Raw genomic sequence first — 21665 nt, 5'->3', positions numbered from 1 at the left:
GATACTGGCAGGGGAATCTACCCCAGCCTCCCACCCCCTCCTCCCTGTCAGCTACTCCATCTGCATTTTGGCTGACACAGTCCCTTGCCGATCTGGAGCTGAGGGATATTGATTCACCCATTCTGCTTTTAAAGCCATAATAGCAAAGAATATGGAAATCTGACAATACACCTACAGCCAGCACCTCTGACCCTTCCTGTGTCTGTATAGAAAGCGCTGCTGTAGGTAAAGCGAAGGCTTTTACACAAGGAACTATAACCCAGATTTCACATACAGAGCATTTGATGGGTATTGCAACATGGGGCTTAACCATAGTCTTAACAGTGCCAGTATCCCTCCATCCAATAAACATTTCCTCACTGACCACCACCTTCCATTCTCACTGGCCATCTGAGGGATCAGTACCCAGGAGGGTGCAGCATGGCATGTGGGCAGTGGTTTGGGGTGTGAATGTATCAGCAGGAACATTATATGCCCTGGGTGCACTGGGGAGGTGGCTCCCTCCCTCCAGAGGTTTAATAACACAGGTAACTCTTTGAGGTCGGGGGAAGCTGGCCTTTCCAGCACTGCATTAGGCCTCAAGGCCTGGACAGGGCAATCCCGAGCAAAGTAACCCCACCAGCCACATACGGAACACCGCTTCCTCCTTCCTACCCTCCCCCAACCCCCCAAAGCTTCTTAGAGGTGTTTTCCCTCCCTCTAGTCATGGGTTTCTGCATGGGCCTGATCCCTGTCCTCTGATTCCATTTCATCCCTGTTTAGTTTTCTATCAAACCCTGGCTGACTATGCACATATCAGTCTGCCAATTACCCTGTTATCGTTAAATGCCTAGGATCTTTGTCTGCTCACGCTGATTTTAGGTCAGGGTGCCAGTTTATAAAATTGTTCTAAACCCATTAATACATAGGCCTCGTCCACCATGGTAACCCCCAACCAGTTTCCTGTTTTCTTACATAACCCCTAATTTGAAGTGAAACCTTAGCATAAGTCATGCCCCCATTTTTCCAAACTCCCTGAACCTTTCTCCTATGCCCTTCAGAGGTCAGCTTAGACTTTTGCAACAAAGTTTGTTTACACAGCTCATACTCTTTAAAGTCTTCTCTGTCCATAAGGATACAAATGTTGAAAGCATTTGTCCCTAACAGTAGTGAATCCTATAAAACTCATTCATTAAAGTCTGAGAGCATTGCATGCACTTGGCAACTTGAAGAGTTTTATTAGAAATCAGATAGATTAGATAGCTGCATCCAAACTGTTAGCGATCACACTGCTAGAGGGAGATGATTGGCTCTGTCAGCATAAAGCAGCCTAATGCTACACAATAGTTAGAGTGGGTGACAAGCGCCTTTTCCATTCCTTATTACACTGGGAGATGGCTGCCTTCTCTAGGAAAGCTGTGTTTGGAAGGTAAAAACAAAAAAATAATCTTAATCCATTTAGCCTTAGCTTTAATAACATAAGGAGAGATTTTGGTTGGGGAGAATTTTCTTTCTAAATTATCCTTTACAGTGCACCCTTGAGAAAAATTAAACAATCTGCTGTTTTATGATGGAGTTTTAATTCCTTCTTTCTTGATTTGATTTCTCTTTAAGAAATGGATTGTTGGTGTTTGTCTGATGGTGGCGGCAGTGGTTGGCTGTTAGTCTCAGGAGTTTTTTATTTTATTTTATTTTATTTGTAATTTTATCAACAAATGAAAAGGGAACAGTCCGGGGAGATGGTTTGATCAATAGTTCTCAAATGGGTTGCAGAATTGGGCCTCATGTTTCTAGTCCAGTATTGAAATTTGGTTTTGCTTGTTTGTTTTCCTTAAATCCTTGGTCCTGAAGTAATTTGATTATGAGAATCTCAGGCTTCGCTTAAAAAAAAAAAAGTAAGTTTCTAGCCATCATGATTGCAAAGAAAAGTTTGAAAATTTGATCCCTAAATGCTCAGACACTGGAAAGTAAATTAAAAGATCCCCAAATTTCTTAATTTTTCAATATCTCATCATTTTTAAGCCAACCTCCTGATTGTTTGGGCCTGACTCATAATTTTTGAATGCTTGAAATTAGCCATGCTGCTAGCTTGTCGGGTCATTGTGAATATGGAGCATTGTGGCATGTACAATTCTGTAAGAACATACAAATTATACTTCTGAACATATGTCTTGGGGCTTGCAGGTGGAAGCATGTTGAGAATTTCTGGATGAGATGACTTAATAGGCATCTCAACTCTAACCTCTTTGATTCTATGTCTTGTGCCTCCTAGCTCTTCTGTATTCTGTCAAGATCACCCTTCCTCCTGGCAAAGGTCTGTGCATTGGCATTTTTCCCCATTAAAGTGTGTTTCTTCTAGAAATTATCTGAAACAGTCTCTTCCTTTGGATTTCAAAGTTCCAGTTGTAGAGGGTTTGGGGGGTGGGGGAGAACATTTGAGAGGGGAGAAAGCATCTTTCCCTCCACTCTATCTATTGCAGTACATCAACACAAATTTGCCTCCCAATACAGTATTTTTAAAAAGTCTTCCGTTACAAACGCAGCATGTGTGCTGATGCCGGTTTAACCTAATGAGCTTAAAATCTTATTTATACATGACATCTGTCAAGACAGAAACAAGGTACACAAGTCCCCTTAATCCACTAGCTCTAACCCAACACAGCTTTCACATGGTTTGTTTCCAACAGAAGAATGCTTTAAAGGAAACGAAATACAACGGGACAGTGTGTAGCTCTTTTAAAACAGGATCCTGGGAAGTAGGAAAAGTTCATTGTAATTAACAAGGCTATCTACAAAACTGGGAGAATTCTTGATGAACCTTGGGAGAAAAATGACATGTTCCAGTACAGGATGAAACAGTAAGTTTTATTGTCTTCTATTCTTTACCTGATCATCTGGGTATATTTAACAGAAAATAAAGCCAGGCAGAGAGACAGGATGGGCTGTACACCTTCCCACAGTGAGATTGCTAACCATGTTGCAAAAACCGGAACTAATCCTTTGAATAAACCCAAAGGTATCCTGCCTGTTGATCCTGGAGATGAAGCATTCTCAATTCCATTGCTGGTCAAAGGCTCCACTTGTTATGATATTGACAAGTTCCCTCAGAGAGGGTCTCTGGGGAAAGATCACCAGCTGGAAAAGGAGGAGAAAACATCAGAGCTGATCAAAAATGTTAACTTCCATTTGTCATCTGAGGATCTCTCTCTTTGCAAGATTCATGAGGAAGAGAAGAAAATTGAGAGGACAGCCACAGAGGCTGAAATAGCCATGTCTGAACTGATTGAGTCTCAAAAACATATAGCAGAAGACATACAGATCAAAAAGCAAAGTTCCTGCAAATCAGAGGCAACAGCTTTCACTTGGGATGACAAGAACGAAAGCAATGCAAAGCAAACCCCAAAGAAAAGGAAGAAGCAAAAAAGCCATAAAACAGTGAAACAGGGTCATCTTTGCAAACTCAAAGAAAAATCCACCCCACCTGTATGCAAGGCTGAGAAAAAGGTGGATTTCCCAGATCAGCTTGTTAAGGCTCATCAAAATGCTTATGCCTACCTAAATCCCAACCTCTCCAAATATGAAGCTATCCTATGTATGGCCAATCAGGCTACCCAAACTCAGCTGCTTTTACAGCAGATGGTGAGCTTTCTAGTGTTCCGCTTTGATGAAATCAACCAGCTCTTGGAAGAAATTGCCAATGATGGGGAAGAGCTCCTCAAAGAGGTGGGAGGAAATCTGGCTTGGCCAGCTGGAAAAGGGGATCCAAAAGAGCAGCCAGACCTGTTGCAGCAGTTACTGCAGTATACAGTCAACAAAATGCAGCTGCTAAATGGAACAGTGGCTTCCCTTACCTCCAGTGCCCTGCAGGAGACATGGAGCTACTTACAGTCTGCGGCCAGCAACTTGGAAGAAAAACTGAAAGCAAAACAAGGCTTTGATGAACGCCTGCTAAGGGCAATAAAATTGCTTGAAGCCTCTGCTGTGGTCTCCTCTCAGGCCCAGGCTGATGATAGGACTTTGTATTCAGAAGACAGTGGCATTGGTGCAGACAATGAATCTGTCAAAGAGTTCAATTCCCTTGATAAACTTGGAAGGCAAACAAGCTGCGATTCTTGTGCACATGATCATCCATCTCAGAAACACACTAGAATACCAGGAGAACATCTATGTAACGGCACATTGTTGTCTGTTACAACTAGATCCCATGACTGTGCACTTGAAAGGCATTTTAAGGATATATTTTACCCATCTGTACACAGCAAAGGAACAACTTCTTCCCTGGGAGCAACACCAGAAAGTGTTTCTACCAGGCTCCAATGTTCAAATGTGACCAAAAGTCCTTCTTTTAATTCCCTCCAGTCTGATGCCACCCAGGAAGGTGAAAATTTCAAAGACTGTGAATCAATAGATTCTCCTTCTGCAAATGAAGAGGAAGAGAGTACACCAGAGGAGGATGACAATGATAATATAAGTCTATCAGAAATGGGGAAGGATACCCTGCCTAGAAGGCCAATGTCTTCACCTGCAGTAACAGATAAAACAAGGAGGCCATCCGTCAAAACGATAGAAAATCCAGAGACTGAAGAGATGATACTGAAGATGAAAGATGCAATCAGTGAAAAAATCAGGTTTGTCCCAGCTAAATGTGGACGAAAGGAGTGGACAGAAGATGAAGGTGGAAAAGCAGCCCTAACAGCAAGACCCAGTACAGCAAGTGGTAGCCGGAAAACCTCAGTTAAACAAAGAAGGTCCAGGTCAGAGGAATCTCTCAGGAGCCGTGCAGAAGACCCAACCCTTTTAGAACTTCAAAGGACTCAAAAGGATCTCAACAAAAGATTAGAAACATTTTATAAGCTTAATGGGAACAAAGAAACAGATGGCAAGCAGGAGATCCTGAAGCCAAGAGCAGCAGCTTACTTGCAGGACACTGAACATGTTACACCCAGATCGTCTACCAACAAACTGAAGGCATCCCTCTCTAAAAACTTCAGCATATTGCCTAATCAGGATAAGGTCCCTTTACATAAGTCCGAGCAAAACGCTGTCAGTCATCCAGATGAGAGAAGGGGAAAGAAGCCTATAAAAGCCACTGCATCCACACAGGATTTATCGTACAGGAAAGAAAATGAGCCACCTGGGATAGAGAAATTGAATAGTGGTGGCTATGCCCCTCGGAAATCTGTCAAGAAACTTATTGAAACTTTTAGTCCTTCCGAAGGCCTTGTGAAACCTACACATTTAAGAACTTTAGGACCAATAAAATGCATCAGAAAGTTTGGACTTCCAGTGATTCCTCCCACCATTCCCCTTCAGAGGGCACTGGCACCTTTAATTCACAAGCCTCGTGTTTCACCAATAGGAGACATAACCCTTCCAAACACAAGTGCATCCCACTGTAACTTTCCAACTGTCTTTCCACCTGTTGCAGAATTAAGCAAAAGTGACACAAACGAAGAAACGGATGAAGACTTGGAAAACCTGCCACCACCACCTCCTGAAATGTTAATGGACAGTTCTTTTGACTTATCTGAGTCTGAAGAAAGTACAATAATGGAAGAGAACTCTTCAGACATTGCCAGAAAGCCTGCCAAAACAGAGCTTCATGCTACAAAGAGAATGCACATTTCTCCAAAGATAAAAGCCTCTCTACATTCCATTGACTTATTACCAAGTAAAAATATCAACAGCCCCAACGTGACTGCTGGTAAAGTACTCAGAAACACTGGGGTAGACTCCAAATTTAGAAAATATTCATTGGAGCTAAATCCTACCAACATGTTCATCCACAGCCAAGAGGGTAAATTAGCATCCCAAAGGGACCATGAAATGAAAGAGGCTGCAGATCTGTATAAGCAATCGCATAAAATAATACCTCTTCAAAATCCCAGTGGAGTTTCAACACAGAACAGAAACTGCTCAGAACGTAAAGAGCCTGGCACAAATTTAGCATCAGTGCAAAACCAAAATCAAATTTATCCTGATTCACTCGGGAGAAATGAGAAAAGTCTAGCTTTTGTCAGAAGACTCTCCCCAACAAGAACACCCCCTTCTTCTCTACCCACCGAGAAACGACTCTCAAGTCCACCTGCATATCCCAGACACAACATGCAGACTTTTAACCATATACAACCAAGCTTTCTTCCTTCTCACAGGCAACCTAGTCCCCCAGCTAACCCCAGAGTATCAAGCCCTCCAATGCAAAAGAAGCTGCCTTCTTCACCAAACCAACGAAAACTGCCTAGCCCTCCAGTGGGGCGCAAACAAAGCCCACCAGCTCTGAGAAAGTTGTCAAGCCCACCTGCTCAGCGCAGAGAGGCAAGTCCACCTCCATTCTGCACCACCCCTTCTCCACCAGCCTCTCCATTGCGGTCCCACAAAGTACGACAAAACAGTTTGGATTCTGGTGATGAGCAACAGCTTCCTCCACCAAAGATTGCCAATAATGCACGTTCAATATTTTGCCCAGCAACTCCTTCTTTATTTGAAGCCAAGCCTCCATCACCACCTAGCAACTGCACTACAGAGGTCGCAGGACAGCCTGAAGTTTCAGCTTTTGTCCAGAAAAACAGTGTGCTGCTCAGGCAATGTGGGGATCAGCAGAGGAGGATGGCTATGAGTGCTGCCAACCCTCAGCCTTTCATAAAGAGAAGTTTCTCTGACCGCAGACCAGGAGTTTACCTTCGACTTCCAGCTCCTGTCTCAGCTGGCAGTGAACCTCTACTTAACCAAGCAAGGTGAGAAACATTCTACTTTAAGTCAAGCACTTTGGGTTGTATTTTATGCTTTGTTGTTTTTTTTCAGTTTTTGATGAGAGCTCAGTACAGTCAAAATTGTCCTATTTATGTGCAGAATAGCAATGCATCCACCATCCCCACCAATATTACTTTAACCAAGACCTAAATAGACCATCTGTCAGGGTAGAGAAGATAGGTCACTCTCCATAGCTCATTCAAGCCTGTTTGTCCTATCTGCTGAGACTGGCAAGCAGGGTAATAATGAATGCCATTTGGAAGAGTACTGCAGATCACCAGATTCAATTCACAAAGATATGAAATAACCCTCAAATGGTACCAGCTTTATATTACTAATGATTTAGGTTGGATTTGAATTGGCAACCTATTATCAATCCCTGAGCTAGCCAGTTCCGCAGTTGAATTCTATGTTTAAATATTTCAAAGCAGTAAGCACAGGTGATTTGCTGGCGGGGACCTCTTAAATTGTAAAGCTCTATTTATAAAATTGTTACTTGAAGCCTTGAGCTAGTTATGTACATCTAATTTTTCAAAACTGGTCACTGATTGTGGGTGACTCAGTTGATGGATGCACAATTTGAACTTGGTTTTCAAAGGCACAAGGCACCTGTGGCTACCAAGGACTTGGAGCTCCGATTACTCAGCTCTTCTGAAAAAAATCAGGCCCTAAAGGTCACATGATGGGCACGCAACAATTGAGTCACCCATAATCAGTGGCCACTTTTGAAAAATTTGGCCTTTAACCTCCCTACTCTTTAATTTACTCAACCACAAAGTGGGTAAGCCTCTATCTGAAATCACAAGAGGGGCTATGACTCTAAATATATTTTTGGCAAAATATTTTGCAATCATTAAATGGCATGTAAGTGCAAAATGTTGTTCTAATTTTCCCCATTTTAGTACCTTTAAGCTAATTAAAAACTTTAAGATACACAAAAGAATTGAGCCTCTCATGCAAGTAGTTTTTACTCATACAAGCAGTCCTCCTGAAGTCAGTTGGACTACTCATTTGAATAAATATTTGCAAGACCAGCTCTGCATTTTGTGTGTGTGTACGCAACTATGTCATCAGCACAGGAATGAGCTTGGCAACTAAATCCGGATAGATCCCGGAAAAACAGAGTCAGTCCCCAAGTTCTCTCCTGTACTGTGAATGATAGTATATCATAGGTTATCATTACCAAAATAAAACAATGACAAAGCCTTCCACAAATGCTAATAGTTTTGCATCCTACACTGTTTTATTATACATTCTGCTCTGACATTCTAAGCAAATTTTATCTTCTAAAGGACACCTTTTTTTTTTTTATGTACAGTTTGAAATCAGCATTGTCTATTCCAGTGTCTGTTAGCTGACATGAATGTTTTCAAAAAGGCTTTATGTCAAATCTCATGAGAAGAAAGTGCTGGCAGTTTTATAGATGAATTTTAAAAACAGCCTATTATAAATTGTTAGTTAATTTCTGCTTCAGCACTGCATATTATCCATGTGTTCCAGTTTGCCACAGCACAAATGATAATATAAAAAGACACTGCAATAAACCATTAAAAAATCATCCTTTTCATGAAATATTTTATATTTTGTGACTCTGAGATATCTATCAATTTCTTTACTCATTTTGGGAGAATGAAATATTTATTGAGCCAAATTCAGCTCTCCGTTTACACCAATGTATATCCAGAGTAATTCCACTGAGTTACTACAGATATATACCAGGGTGAGAGTAGCCCATTATTTACAGCTTGGACTGATTTAAGATGCAATGTTTTTTCTAGGTTTAAAATAAATAAAATAAATTGCCCAGCCCCAGCTTTATAGACACTGCTTTGAATTTCATAATATACATATCAGAGCCATAATAGCATGCATGGTGACACAGACAGATGCCAGATGTTTTAGGAATCTGCCCACTGAATATTACCCAAACTGTTGAAGTACCCAGTATCACTGCCTGTAGAAGCAGCACTTCATGCTCTAGGATACTGAAATATAATGGGTTCCACTGATCAGAACCTCGGGATGCTGAAGCACTGATACTGACTCATAGCCCTAACGTTTTCATCAACAGTACAGTACGCTCTGATTCATCACTCTCCTCAGAGCTCATTAGCCATACAAGGCTGCCTCAGCTTCTCATTTCATTCCCCAAACAGAAGAAAAAATTCAAAATACTTCACTCTTCAAATGTCAGTACTAGGCATCTGCCTGCACCAAATCTGGATCTCAACACCCTCAAATTCTGGGGAAGTTCAGATCCAGATGTGAACTTCATATTGCAGGCCCAGCTGAGGGTAAATTTCTTTTAACCCTTCCTTTCCATTCCCTCCACCTTCCATTTCCTCTCCTCACCAAGCCTAATAAGGGCCCTTCCACAACCTTGGCCACCCTCTCCCTGATGAGAACCAGCAGTGGCCTTTTCCCAGCAGGCTGACTTGTTTTCGCTGCCAGCCTCTTTCTCTGCATGGACCTATTCTGGGATCTGCCAGCTCCTCTCCACACCTGGATGGCCTCCTGATGTGCACAGCTACCTCCTGCAATGGCTGCCCAGCCTGAGAGAAAGGAAAGGAAGCGGCAGCAGAGGGAGGCAGGGCACATTGGGAGCGCAGACCAGAACAGGGGTTACTTTCCAGGGGGAAGTGGAGCCAGCTAGGGCTTCCTGTAGGCAAGAGTCCTGACCCAGCCTGCCTCTCAGCAAGTAGAAACTCTGTCTTCTTCAGTACAGCACCCTCTACCAGCTCGTTATTAACCAAAAAAACTGACCGCACTGAATTTAGGAAACTGATCAAAACTCAGGTATTTTACAAGGGCCTAAGGGTTAATCATTCAACCATTAGACATTTCAGTGGATATATAATACTGTATTCTCACATTCCAAAGCCTTAAGGCAGCTACATATTGCCAGTTTCTATAGTGAAACAACATGCCACAAAAATGTTCCTCCTTTCCCTCCTCCAAAGCAATGCAGTTTTTTTTCCTCCCCAGAATTACATTGTCCTGATGCCCAGACAGACACTAAAGTGCTGGACCAGCAACAGGGTTAACATGTGAAATCTTCAGATCCTAGAGAGACAGAAATGGGGGAACTTTTACTGTCAAAAGGAGAGAGCCTCAGTTTTCTAAGAGCATGCCTCTTGTCCTGGATAGCCCTTAGGAGATTAAAATCACAATGTTATTATGTTGGGAAGAGATATTTTACATTATTAGAGGTTGCTATCACTAATTAGTTGGTGAACTACGGAGAAGAGGGGGAGATGGATCCACAAGATTTCTCTCTTATTAAGTTGTCCACACAAAAGCATTGGAGAATCAATGATTTACCCCCTTTCTGAGACCTCTATGCATCTTTTGGGATTTTTCCTTCCATTTCTCCGCACTTTGGTAATTTTCCTTTTGCTGGGAAACACATTGCTGTAGTTAGGCTGCCAGGCTTGGCCCTAGACAGAAGCAAATACAAACAACCACATGGGATCCTGTGGTGACCCAGCAATTCATCTCGACAGCCCAGTTTCCTTGTTCAGCAGCAGGACCAGAGGGAGAGGTAACTTTCATCACATTCTGCCAGTCATATAGATGAGGATGAGGGTTAATACACATAAATGGAGTGTACCCACTTTTCATTTGGGGAATGTGGAGTTTAGCTTCGATTAGTTTACAGACTTCTTTTTTTACCTCTACACCATTGCATTCTGAGCATCAATAGCTTTGGGCCCTGTAAATTGTAGGCCACTCTTATATGAAACTCTGCTAGTCTTCCTGCATTCCCAGTGTTGCATTAGAGAACTGTGAATGCCTTCTCTCCAAGCATATAAACCTCCCATTTAAAGCTCTGCAGGGTATCAAGATAAATTCTTAAACATGTCACTAGCCCTGATTACAGCTGCAGCTAGAGCTCTGCACAGCTACTGTTACTTTATAAGTACCAAGAGTCGTGGGTTTAGGTTTCAGTATCCAAACCACGACAACTCGATGCGATTTGGACAGGTAGATGTACAGAGCTACTTTGGTCTTTTCTAAGCCTGAACTTTGGGTAACAATCAACCCTGGTGGGCATGTTTTCAAGGTATACCTTGCATGACGCTTTGCTCGGGCAAATCCTGTTAATCCTTAGCAGGATTTGTCTGCATGTGTGTAGTAAAAAATAGTATTTCGGTTGTACTGTTGCTCTCAGATTAAAGCCCTCCCCCATGGGAACAGCTGAGATGGAAGGAAGCTTAAAATAAAAGCTATTTGGATTTCATTCAATTCAGAGAAAAGAAGAGGAACTGATTCAGTGACACATGACCAAAAGCAAAACTTGGATATGAATCCTCCCAGACTTTGGGGAAGTTTGGATCTGGATAAGAACTTCATGCGTAATCCTCTATTTATACACTTGGCTAAATCTATTCATCCAGTACCAATCTAGCACTAGTTCCACCACAACAGAGAGGCAGGACAATCCAGTGGTTAGAGCATTAGCCTAGGACACAGGAGTCCTGGGTCTAAGTTCCTGCTTCACCACAGACCTCCTATGTAACCTTGGGCAAATCACTTAGCCTCCCTGTGCCTCAATTCCCCCAGTGTAAATCAGGATAGTAATTCCAGCTGCACAGAGGTTAAACACCATTAAAGATTATGAGGCAATCAGTTACTACAATAACTGGGGAGGGGGGGGTCTAATAAGTATCTACGATAAGATAGATAGAAACTTCCCTTTTGGGGATCTGGATCCCAGCTTTGTAGCTCAGGCCCTTCTCTCACTGTAAGTGACTCTGTTTGTCTTTCTGTACATTCAAACACATCACAATGGCTTTCATGCGATCACATATTACAATGTTTGGCTCCCAACAGATTTTCAGCGGGAGGAGATTACAATGCACGTGGCATCAGGAAACAGGGACCAGAAAGAAAACCTGTACTGTACTAAACAGCTGAATTGAAGAAAGGCTTTGCAGAATGCCTTGCTGCATTTCGTTTTAATGAGTTAACATGCTCTCCTTAGCATTTTAAAAAAGGACATTGTTCATTAGCCTCTTTTCTTAATCCTCTTTTCTATCTGCAGCATGGAGGACAGCCCTAGAAAGGAGAGTGATTCCTGGAACAGCACATGCTTCTCTGAGTTCAAGGGATCCAGCAGGTCTGCTTCTCATCCTGAACTCTACATTGTGGGCCAGGGGCTCCAAAGCGAGTGACAATACAATCTGCTTGGAAGATGGACGGTATGGCTCAAGGCAGAGGACCCTCGTGTGATTAAATATCTTAGTCCCAGGCTCCAAAGTATGGCTTCAGACCATATCAAAGAGGAATAAGTACAATATAATTGCACCTGCAAACCCAAACTTGCCATGACTTCCTAATTAAATATCAGCATGGTGCTTGGCAGCTACTTCTCTCTTTCGTGGTGTTTTACAGTTTTACTAAAAGACTTAAATTTAGTACCAGAAACAATAAAATATTGGAAAGACACAGGTCAGATTAGTGCTATTTTATAAGACAGGGTCCTGCTGCCAAATCTTTTGTTGCACTATTTAACTAAAATGGTCCCAGAGGTGCAGAAATTAACATTAGGTGACATGACATTTATTCAGAGGGGTTCAAAGCTTCTGTTTTAAATCAAACCCACAATCCTGCATTTTCCTGCTAAGGATGAAGTCCTGACCCCATTGGAATCAATGGCAAAACTCCCACTGACTAAAGTGTAGCCAGGACTTTACCCTATGTGTTCCGTGGGCATGCAGGGAATAAAATCAAGTCCAGTTAATAAAAAGTAAAGTTGTTGTTTTTTTAAAATAGAATAAGATACAAAACCTCTCTGCAGGAGGAATGATCTTATTACATATGTTTAACCATTGGGTAATCTCATCACTTCTAGTTCCCAGAACAAGAACCTTAATCCTTCTTAGAGAAACATTATAATACCTAATCAGCCAAGAGCACCTACATAACTGCACATTTTACAGTATATATGGGAGAATCCTATTCTCCCACAAGGAGGTCTGTTCTCCTTTTGATCCATGAATTAAGATAGAATTTACCCCACTTCCACTGAAGATTCTGGAAGACCCCTGTTGACTTAAATGGCAGTTGGATTGGGCACTGTCAAGCAGCTAGAGGATATTGGTAGGCAGCGCCAACATCTAAGTATGAGAATTCTCTTTCTTAGATCAAGTGAAATAGCAACTCCTTTTGAATCCAAGGCTCCACGACTTTCATCCAAAATCCTTCACAATACGTATATTTTTTAAAACAATTGGGTATTTTCAGACTATTGGACCTCTAGGTTTTGACACAAAAGCTAGTTCATGTTTTGTAACACATTCCGTATTTATTCATCTTTGATCAAAGCATTAGGGTCCCCTTTATAACTAGTATGCAGCTTTTTAACTAATACTGGACCTCTTTCCAATTGTGATTTGGACAATGTAATAGCTGGGGGGGGAGGAGGGGGAGAGAACCCTGTAAAATTCTACCCTTTATTTATAGATTTTTCTGTGGCTCTCAACATTATGGTATCTGAGCATTTCAATACACAAATGATTTTTATCCTCACACACCAGTTTTACAGAGGAGGAACCGAGGCACAGAGAGATGAAATGACTTGTAGAAGATCACATAGGAAGTCGGTGGCAAAGCTGAGAATGGGACCTTGACCTATTGAGTCCTAATCAAGTGCCTTAACCATAAGACAGCCTTCCTCCGTCTTCTTTTTAATACACTGAAACCGTGCCATTCTCCACCAATGACAAGGCAAAAGACCTCAATAATAGCATTTATTCCATTCAGTTATTACTAAGTAATTTCATTTCCTCTCTCACTTAAGGCCTTATGTTAAAATTTCCTGTCATGGATATTCTACAAATGGCAGGTTTATCAAAAAGTGTTTACTTATGTTTTCCAAGGACCATGTCCTGCCCTGGCCCAAGATTAATAGCACATCAAGGAGGAGAAAAGTTGCTGGTAGATATGTCCTCTTTAAAAAGATTTCTGCTGGCAGAGAAAGTCCAGGAATCCAATGATCTGGAAGAGCACTTTGCTAGTCCACCTACCGGGAGCAATGCATGTCCTGCTAGAAGCAGTATAGTGTATGTGCTAACTGGCTAGGAAGACCAATAAGGCCTTTTGTCTTGAAAACCACTTACCCTTGAGGATGTGATGCATGTGCTGACATGTTAACTCAGGGGCTTTCCTAGCACTGTCTTGGACATTAGGGAGGAAACTCCCTGGCAAATGAAAACACACATAGCTTATGCAGAATTTTGGAGCTGGCCTGAATGTGTTGTAATGAACTGACTAGTGTGTATTTATACTATTGCCCTCTATTGGATAGAATCTGAATGGCTCAAGTGTGTGTCATAGAACCTATACTACTTATAGCTAAGAGATTTTCTTTTAGCTTATGTAGGGGGATACTGAGCATTTGGACAAGAAGAGTCTATATTCTAATCAAGGGGTAAGCGGGAAGGTCCTCTCATGGATCAGTAACTAATTAAAAGATCGGAAACAAAGGGTAGGAATAAACAGTCAGTTTTCACAATAGAGAGAGGTAAATAGCGGAGTCCCCAAGGATCTGTATTGGAGCCACTGCTGTTCAACATATTCATAAATGATCTGGAAAAAAGGGTGAACAATAAGGAGGCAGAGTTGCAGGTGATACAAAATTACTCAAGATAGTTAAGTCCAAAGCAAAGAATCACAAAAGGATCTCACTAAACTGGGTGACTGGACAACAAAATGGCAGATGAAATTCAATGTTGATAAATGCAAAATAATGCACATTGCAAAACATAATCCCAACTATACATACAAAATGATGGGGTCGAAATTAGCTAGAGATGATGTTGGAGTCATTGTGGATAGTTCTCTGAAAACATCTGTAGCTGCAGTCAAAAAAGCTAACAATGTTAGGAACCATTTGAAAAGGGATAGGTAATATGACATAAAATAGGTAATGCCAATATATAAATCCGTGGTATGCCCACATCTTGAATATTGCATGCAGTTCTGGTCTCCTCATCTCAAATAAAGATGTATTAGAACTGGAAAAAGTACAAAGAAGGGCAAACATGATTAGGAGTATGGAACAGCTTTCATATGTGGAGGGGTTAAAAAGAATGGGACTGTTCATCTTAGAAAGACATGACGAATGGGGATATGATAGAAGTCTATTAAATCATGAATGATATGGAGAAAGTGATAAGGAAATGTTATTTATCTCTTCACATAACATGAGAACCAGGGGTCACCCAATGAAATTAATAGGCAGCAGGTTTTAAACAATCATAAGGAAGTACTCCTTCACACAACACAGTTAACCTGTGGAACTCATTGGCAGGGGATGTTGTGAAGACCAAAATATAACTGGGTTCAAAAAAATTAGATAAGGTCATGGAAGATAGGTCCATCAATGGCTCTTCAGCCAAGATGATCAGGGAAGCAATCCTATACTCTGTGTGTCCCTAAGCTGCTGACTGCCAGAAGTTGGGACTGGACAACTCGATAATTGCCCTGAAGCATCACTCCCTCTGGCACCATCCACAGTTGGAAGACAGGATACTGGGCTACACGGACCATTGATCTGACCCAGTATGGCCATTCTAATGTTCTTAGTCTTGTTGCTGCATGAGGTTCTGAGTGACCATGATGTGCAGTATAGTAACAGTATTGACTGCCTACCTGGCTATTGTTTTGTTACAGTATATTTTTGGCCAATGCTTGTAATTGCACATAAATCCAACATTCCTGGCACTGAAGAGTGTTATAACATTGTATTAGCTTTTGTAAGATTTTTTTACTGCTGTAAAGTAACCCAGAGTTTATATGTATATAGGTGTGAATAGACTCTCTCTCCCTCTCTCTCTCTCTGTATATATGTGTATACTAAGAGTGTAAATATTTATTCAAAATGATTTTTGCTGATTTCTTACCCAGAGTGTTAAACATGTACTCTGTGCTATAAAAATAAAGGAAATGTTTTCAAGTGCAGTGAGTTAATTTTGGTTTCTTTTTAAGTGGAAAAGGCCCTTATACCAATTATTTTACATTGAACCTTCATTAACAAAAGATATGTTCCCCTAGGTTAAAAGATCCCGAGTGGAGAGGATTGGCATAGCTAATAACTGTTCCGGCCTATTAGCCCCTTTGCTCTCTAATTTAAGCTTAGTTTGGCACCAGCTAACAACATTGTATTAATTTCAGTTGAGATTCTATGTAAAGTTACTGCAAACAACCACCTTGTGGAGGCAGCAGCCAAAGCGTTAACACCGGAATGTGTTGAGTGAAGCGGCTCCTCATTGCAGAAGAAGCTGTATTAGCTCTAGACACACGCCATGCCCTCCTGTACACTCTGTGAAGCGAAATGCAAGGTAAAGTTGCACCTATGCTTCTAATCACATTTCACTTGTCTTGCAAGAAAATTCAAACAGTATCAGCTTTCCAGCTGAGAGCTGCTGTTTGCATAGCCATGAGGTAAGTGCTCTGTGTAGCATTTCATCTGCTGACCTTTACCAGGCTGAGAGCTGGTCCAGCGCCAACTACCAGCGACACTGCTTAAATCTTAAAGGGTGAAATGACAAGGCCCTTGGCATCTACAGACAACAACCTGAAACCACCATAGACAGGACTGATTGCTTCCTTTGGCTTCAAAAACTACCTCAGCTCTTAGAAACAGACTTGTGAATACTGCTCAAGTTAGTGATACCCTATGAAATAAAATAGTAATAACAACAGTACTTGTACAGTATTTCTAGAGCTCCTTCCATCCAAGAGTCCAAAAAATTTCATAATCATTAAGTCATCCCTATGAGCCAGTTGCTCAAATAAATTTGTTAGTCTCTAAGGTGCCACAAGTACTCCTTTTCTTCTAGCAGAGATAGGCACCTATCTTCAAGAGAGAGGCAGGACTTAGCCCACACTCCTCTCACCAGCACCTCCAATTGGCCAGTGCAGGCAGCTCCATGTCTAGCATTCTGGGTTTTGTGGGTCGCAGCCTACAGTGCCTGTCTCTCCCATTCATTGTATGGGAGCCTAGGTGCCTAAATTGGCTTTGTGGATCGCAGTGTGTTCTTGTGATTTTCTAGGTGCCTAAAAGCCAGGCATTGTGCCACTCAGGATTGCAATGCCTAAGTCCCTTCTGGATGCCACCCCAAGTGATTTGCTCAAACCATCCTGTGTCATCAGTTAGGGAATCGCCAGTACTTCCTGAAAAACAATCCTTTTAGAGATGATTCAACCATTTTTCTTTCCACATCAGACAAACTTAACTCCATCCAGGGTTACCATGTCTGTGTGTGCCCCCCTTCCAGACAAGCCCTTAAAAACGAAGCGCTAAATTCACCATTCTACTTAGAAATTGCAGTACTAAGTGTTGTAACACCTAACCCCTAGGCATTCTGCTACCTAGTGGAATCTCAACCCTGAATTAGGCATGGGGAGACTTAGGCATCTAAAAACGGGATTTACAGAAACCAGCATGCTGACCAGGAAGCTGTCTAAGCCAGACAGGAGAGAAATTCAGAGGAAAGGCCCCAGATTCATAAAGGTTCTTAGGCTCCTAACTCCCACTGATCTGAGCATCTGACTGATAGGCTAGAGGGAGACACCTATCTCCGGTTAGGATTCTCAGCCATGAACCCTCTCCTGGGTTCCAAAGCCAGGTCAGCAGCCCCGTCTCACAGAAAAATTCACCCCATTAGAGCACTGACCTGAATCTGGACCTCCCATGTCCCAAGTAAGTGTCCTGACCACTGGATTATGGGTTATTCTGGGGTGGGTCTCAAGCTCTCCTGTTGGTATAAACAATTAAGCAGTCTTAGGGCAGAGATGTGAACTTGGGTCTCCCGCAGCCCAAGTGAGTGTTCTAAGCTGGGACAGGGACTAGGACACACACACCTGAGCCTGAAAACACCCAATTGACTCACTCTGGCCATCTATCGTTTGCGTAGGGCCAGATCCTATAGGCATGCGCTGAAAATGCTGACCCCACAGGCAAGCTAGGTGGGGGAACACCAACTTGAGAATCCTGTTTTGGGACTGCCAGTGCTTCGGCTTCAATGAGTGCCCTGAGCAGCTTTTCAGCTGTGGGCAGCTTCCATGCTTAGGCGACTTTGCGCATGCCGACTGGCGGACACTTAGTCACCTCTGGGGTTAGGCGGAAGCTGAGCAATGGTTTTGAGAACGTCAGTGGTGCCTAAATATTGGACGTAGGCACCTAAAGACGCAGTTAAGTCCCTAAGTAACATTTTGTACCTAGCCAAAAGATCCTGCGTCTCCTCTCCATAGACATGGAAGTTGTCATAGCACTTTTAGTACAAGTAGGGTCTTGTCCCACTGTCCTCCTCAGCTACAGTCTATAATCAGCCAAACCAAAACTCTAGATTGGAGCATCAAACATTTTGGATCAGGATCCAAGCTACACATCGTAGGCCCACCGCCATTTATGATGAGTACTTATAAGAATAATGACACAAACAGAGGTTGTGACTTCTGCTGGGGAATAGATGGCAGGAGTAGGGGACAAGACAAAGGACCTTGCAACTTTTCCATACTAGAATAAAACCAGTCTCCGGCACTCATCTCACACTTACCTACTCTCTATTCCTCCATACAGTCTCACCACTGTTCGTGCAAGAGCTTTCTCTCAGCTTCTGCCACCTGGAACAACCTTCTTGTCTCTCTCCACTGTATTGACACTCTTCATTTCAAAATCTCTTCTCCCACCTTTCAGCCTCTTAATTTTTCCTCTCCCTTTGCTAACATTTAATTCAGTGACTGAATTATTTAACACTGTCAAGATTTTTGGGTGATAGTGGTATGAAAGATGCAATACAGAATATATATATATTTATTTTACCGATTTGTCAATACGGGGCCTGTATGCTAAAATATAGGCAACGCTGCCTGCAGACAAGGTGCTTTCTAAAAGTTTTCTATGAGGCCTGAGTTGCTCTTTAATCAGTTGTATAATTAACAGCTTTGGACACTGTAGATGTCATCAGTTCTATCATTTTTTATTCTTAATTATTACTATTGGATCTGAAGCCCCAGCTAAAGTGAAGGGCAGCTAATAATGACCCTGGCCTTCCCCAAAGCAGTCATTATGAAGCTATGAACCAAACTTTCCTGACTTTCCCCCAGCAGCGCAAAAGATACTACATACAACAGGGCTGAGATTTACTGTATAGCATGCAACTAATAAATGTTATCAGCTGCACAGCCTTTAAATCTGAGGCAAAGAAGTTAATCTAACTGGACAGTTTCCATCTTGCAGCCTCACTTCCTCCCAAGCATAATATCACTTTAATACCTGGTCTATCCTCTACTGGGAATTAAATCCTACAATGGCAGAGGGCTGGACACAACGATCAAATAGGTTTTCCATCTCTACCTCCAAAGAGTCTGTTGAAAGTTTCTTTCTTTTGGTGTATGCCTGGAAATATAATTAGTATAAGGATGGGGAATCCAGGCAAGAGGTGAATGCATTTCTCCTAACTATTTTGAATATAAAACTTTAATAATATTTTGGCTCTAACATATATAAAACGTTGGAGTTCTGCCACAGTGTGTATACACACACACACACACACACACACAGTGGCAGAGCTCCGACCTTGTCCCTGTGGATCTTGCACTTCCAGGTGGTTTATGCTAGCCTCGGAGGCTCACTGCAACCCTCCACATAGCCCTTCTTTCTCTAGGTCCAGGATACAGTCTATTGAGCCTTTTTCATTCTAAGCCAGCAAGGAGGTTGGTGAGAGAACTCCCAGTGTCTCTATTGTCCCTACAGTCTTACTCCAGAACAGTTTAGCCTCCTGTCCTGACAGGGGCCTGTCTTCCCCTCCCAGGAGGTGTTTCTGTAGTGGCAGGTTGGGGGGAACCTGGGCCCACCCTCTACTCCGGGTTCCAGCTCAGGGACCCTAATGGCAGCAGCTGTTGGCAGCTGACCTTTTACTGCCAGAGTTGCTACATTTCCCTGGCCACTTCCCCACAGCTCTCCCGCTTCTCTCTCTTAATACCTTCTTCACCCTTATCTTAGGGCTCCCTTCCCAGTGGCTTGAGGGCATCTTCATTACTCAACCCTTCAATGCGCTTCCTCCCCTCGGCCTGACTGGATACTTTTATAGTATCAGAGGGGCCTTAATTAGAGTCAGGTGTTCATATTAGTTTAATAGCCTCACCTGACTCTTTGCAGGTTTATTGGAGTCAGGTGTTCTCATTAGCCTAATGGCTTCAACTGACTCCTTGCAGGCCAATTGGGGGCATGTGTCCACCCTAGCCTGGAGCAGCCCCCACTCTGGTCAGTCAGGGAACAGAAAACTGCTTATCCAGTGGCCAGCATATCTGCCTTCTACTACTCTACTGTACCCAACTGGCCTGGGGTCTATCACAATACACGCATACTAAACCTCACAAAAATGATGGGGTGCAAGTAAGCATTATCCCCAATTTAAAGAGGGGATACACAAAAGCATAGAAAAGTTCTCTACTCTGATCATTAAACCATTCTGCTAGGACAACAATCCATATAGCAAATAAATTGCCACCTGTTACAGAGGATCTAGTAGAGGCAAACTAAGATAATCCAGAAAAGAATATGGCAAATAAAAAATTGGATAATACAGTCTAGTCGTCTTATTGAAAAACTTCAGTATTTATCCTGGAAATTGTCTTCTCTTATGAGATCTGGTAAGTGATCTCCACCTGTAACAGTTTCCCCTACATTAGTGGAATCTCAGCTTTCACTGCAAGGATGTCTTCTGAAGTACAATGACTCATACGAACATTTCGTGTGCCACAAATAAAAATACAAGATATTTTTGGCAGGTCTGAACAGCTGTGCTCCCATGTAAATACCAATTAAAAGCATGGGCTTGTCTCTCCAGGGAACAATGCAATGCACATGGTACAGAAATGGTCTCCAAGGATCATCTGATATTTTAAGTAAATTCCAGTATTAAGGATGGTGGTTATAATTTTAAAGACTTCTTGGTTTAGGTCCTAACCTAGAGTCCTAATCGAAATAGGTTTGCTGAATCCATCCTCATTGCTTGGTCTACCCAGCAGCAGTCTCACTTCACGAAACCATTCTGCAAAAGGGAGTAATCTGCAGGTTACCACCTTAGCAGAGGGTCTCTGAACAAGGAGGAAGGATAGAAAGTCTGTGCTGTCGATTATTGGCAAGAGAGAGTGGAAAAAGATCAGATTGCATCTGCCTGAACAGTACTGCTCTGCTGAGAAATAGTGGATTTTCAGTTTCCAACCCTGCCACATTGTCTCGACCTTCACAAGGTCAAAATAGTTGGACTGGGCTTTGAAAAACAAGAAGATTGGAAATCTCAGGCGCTGTGGAAGCCAGGAAGCACACCTAGGCAGTTGCTGTAATTCCCAATCCCCTTGACTGAGTAGTTGTGCCCCGACACCCTGTGTCCCTCCAGTACACAGTGAAACCTATTTTAAGGGACCTCTCCAAGGGGCCAGCAAAAATCAGTTCCCTGATTTTTAATTAAATGTTAGATAACAATATGCTGGAGACATTCAGGATCCCTTTGTGGTCTCCATTTAGATCCCTTTCTGCATAAGGGCGCTGCTCCTTTTGCAGGCTGCACTGTTCCTTGGCCTACCTGGGGTGATGGTGACATCCCTACAGCATGGAGCTACAGCTCTGTGGCTTTACTATTTAAGAGGACTTAAAACAAGTGCTGCCAAGAGATAACAGTCCTGAAGACTAGAGACTGGCCACCAGAACCATTCCTCCCAAGCCCTCTTTTTCTTCCCATTCCTCATAAAATAGGGCCCAGGTCCAAACCATCCAGGCTTTTTTTGCATCTCTAAAGCCCAACCCGTGTTGCTATTTCCACAAACACTACTCGTGATGCTATCATCGTTGGGGGGGGGGGGGGTCAATGCACCATGAATGCCTTTTACATTCCCCTTTGAAAACTAAAAGCCATATCCCCAGC

At 42.5% G+C, this 21665-nt stretch overlaps 1 protein-coding gene across 1 annotated transcript; it reads left to right on the top strand.

The window, feature by feature from the left end:
* Positions 1-2916: 2916 nt before the first annotated feature.
* Positions 2917-12797, top strand: PCARE (photoreceptor cilium actin regulator). Its single transcript, XM_043509908.1, has 3 exons — positions 2917-6713; positions 11768-11930; positions 12703-12797. Exons 1-2 carry the CDS (start codon positions 2917-2919, stop codon positions 11901-11903), a joined length of 3933 nt encoding a protein of 1310 aa, XP_043365843.1. The 3' UTR covers positions 11904-11930; positions 12703-12797.
* Positions 12798-21665: the final 8868 nt, after the last annotated feature.

This window comes from Dermochelys coriacea, chromosome 3, assembly GCF_009764565.3.
Source record: "Dermochelys coriacea isolate rDerCor1 chromosome 3, rDerCor1.pri.v4, whole genome shotgun sequence".
NCBI lineage: Eukaryota > Metazoa > Chordata > Testudines > Dermochelyidae > Dermochelys > Dermochelys coriacea.
This window is presented reverse-complemented; position numbering and strand designations above follow the sequence as displayed.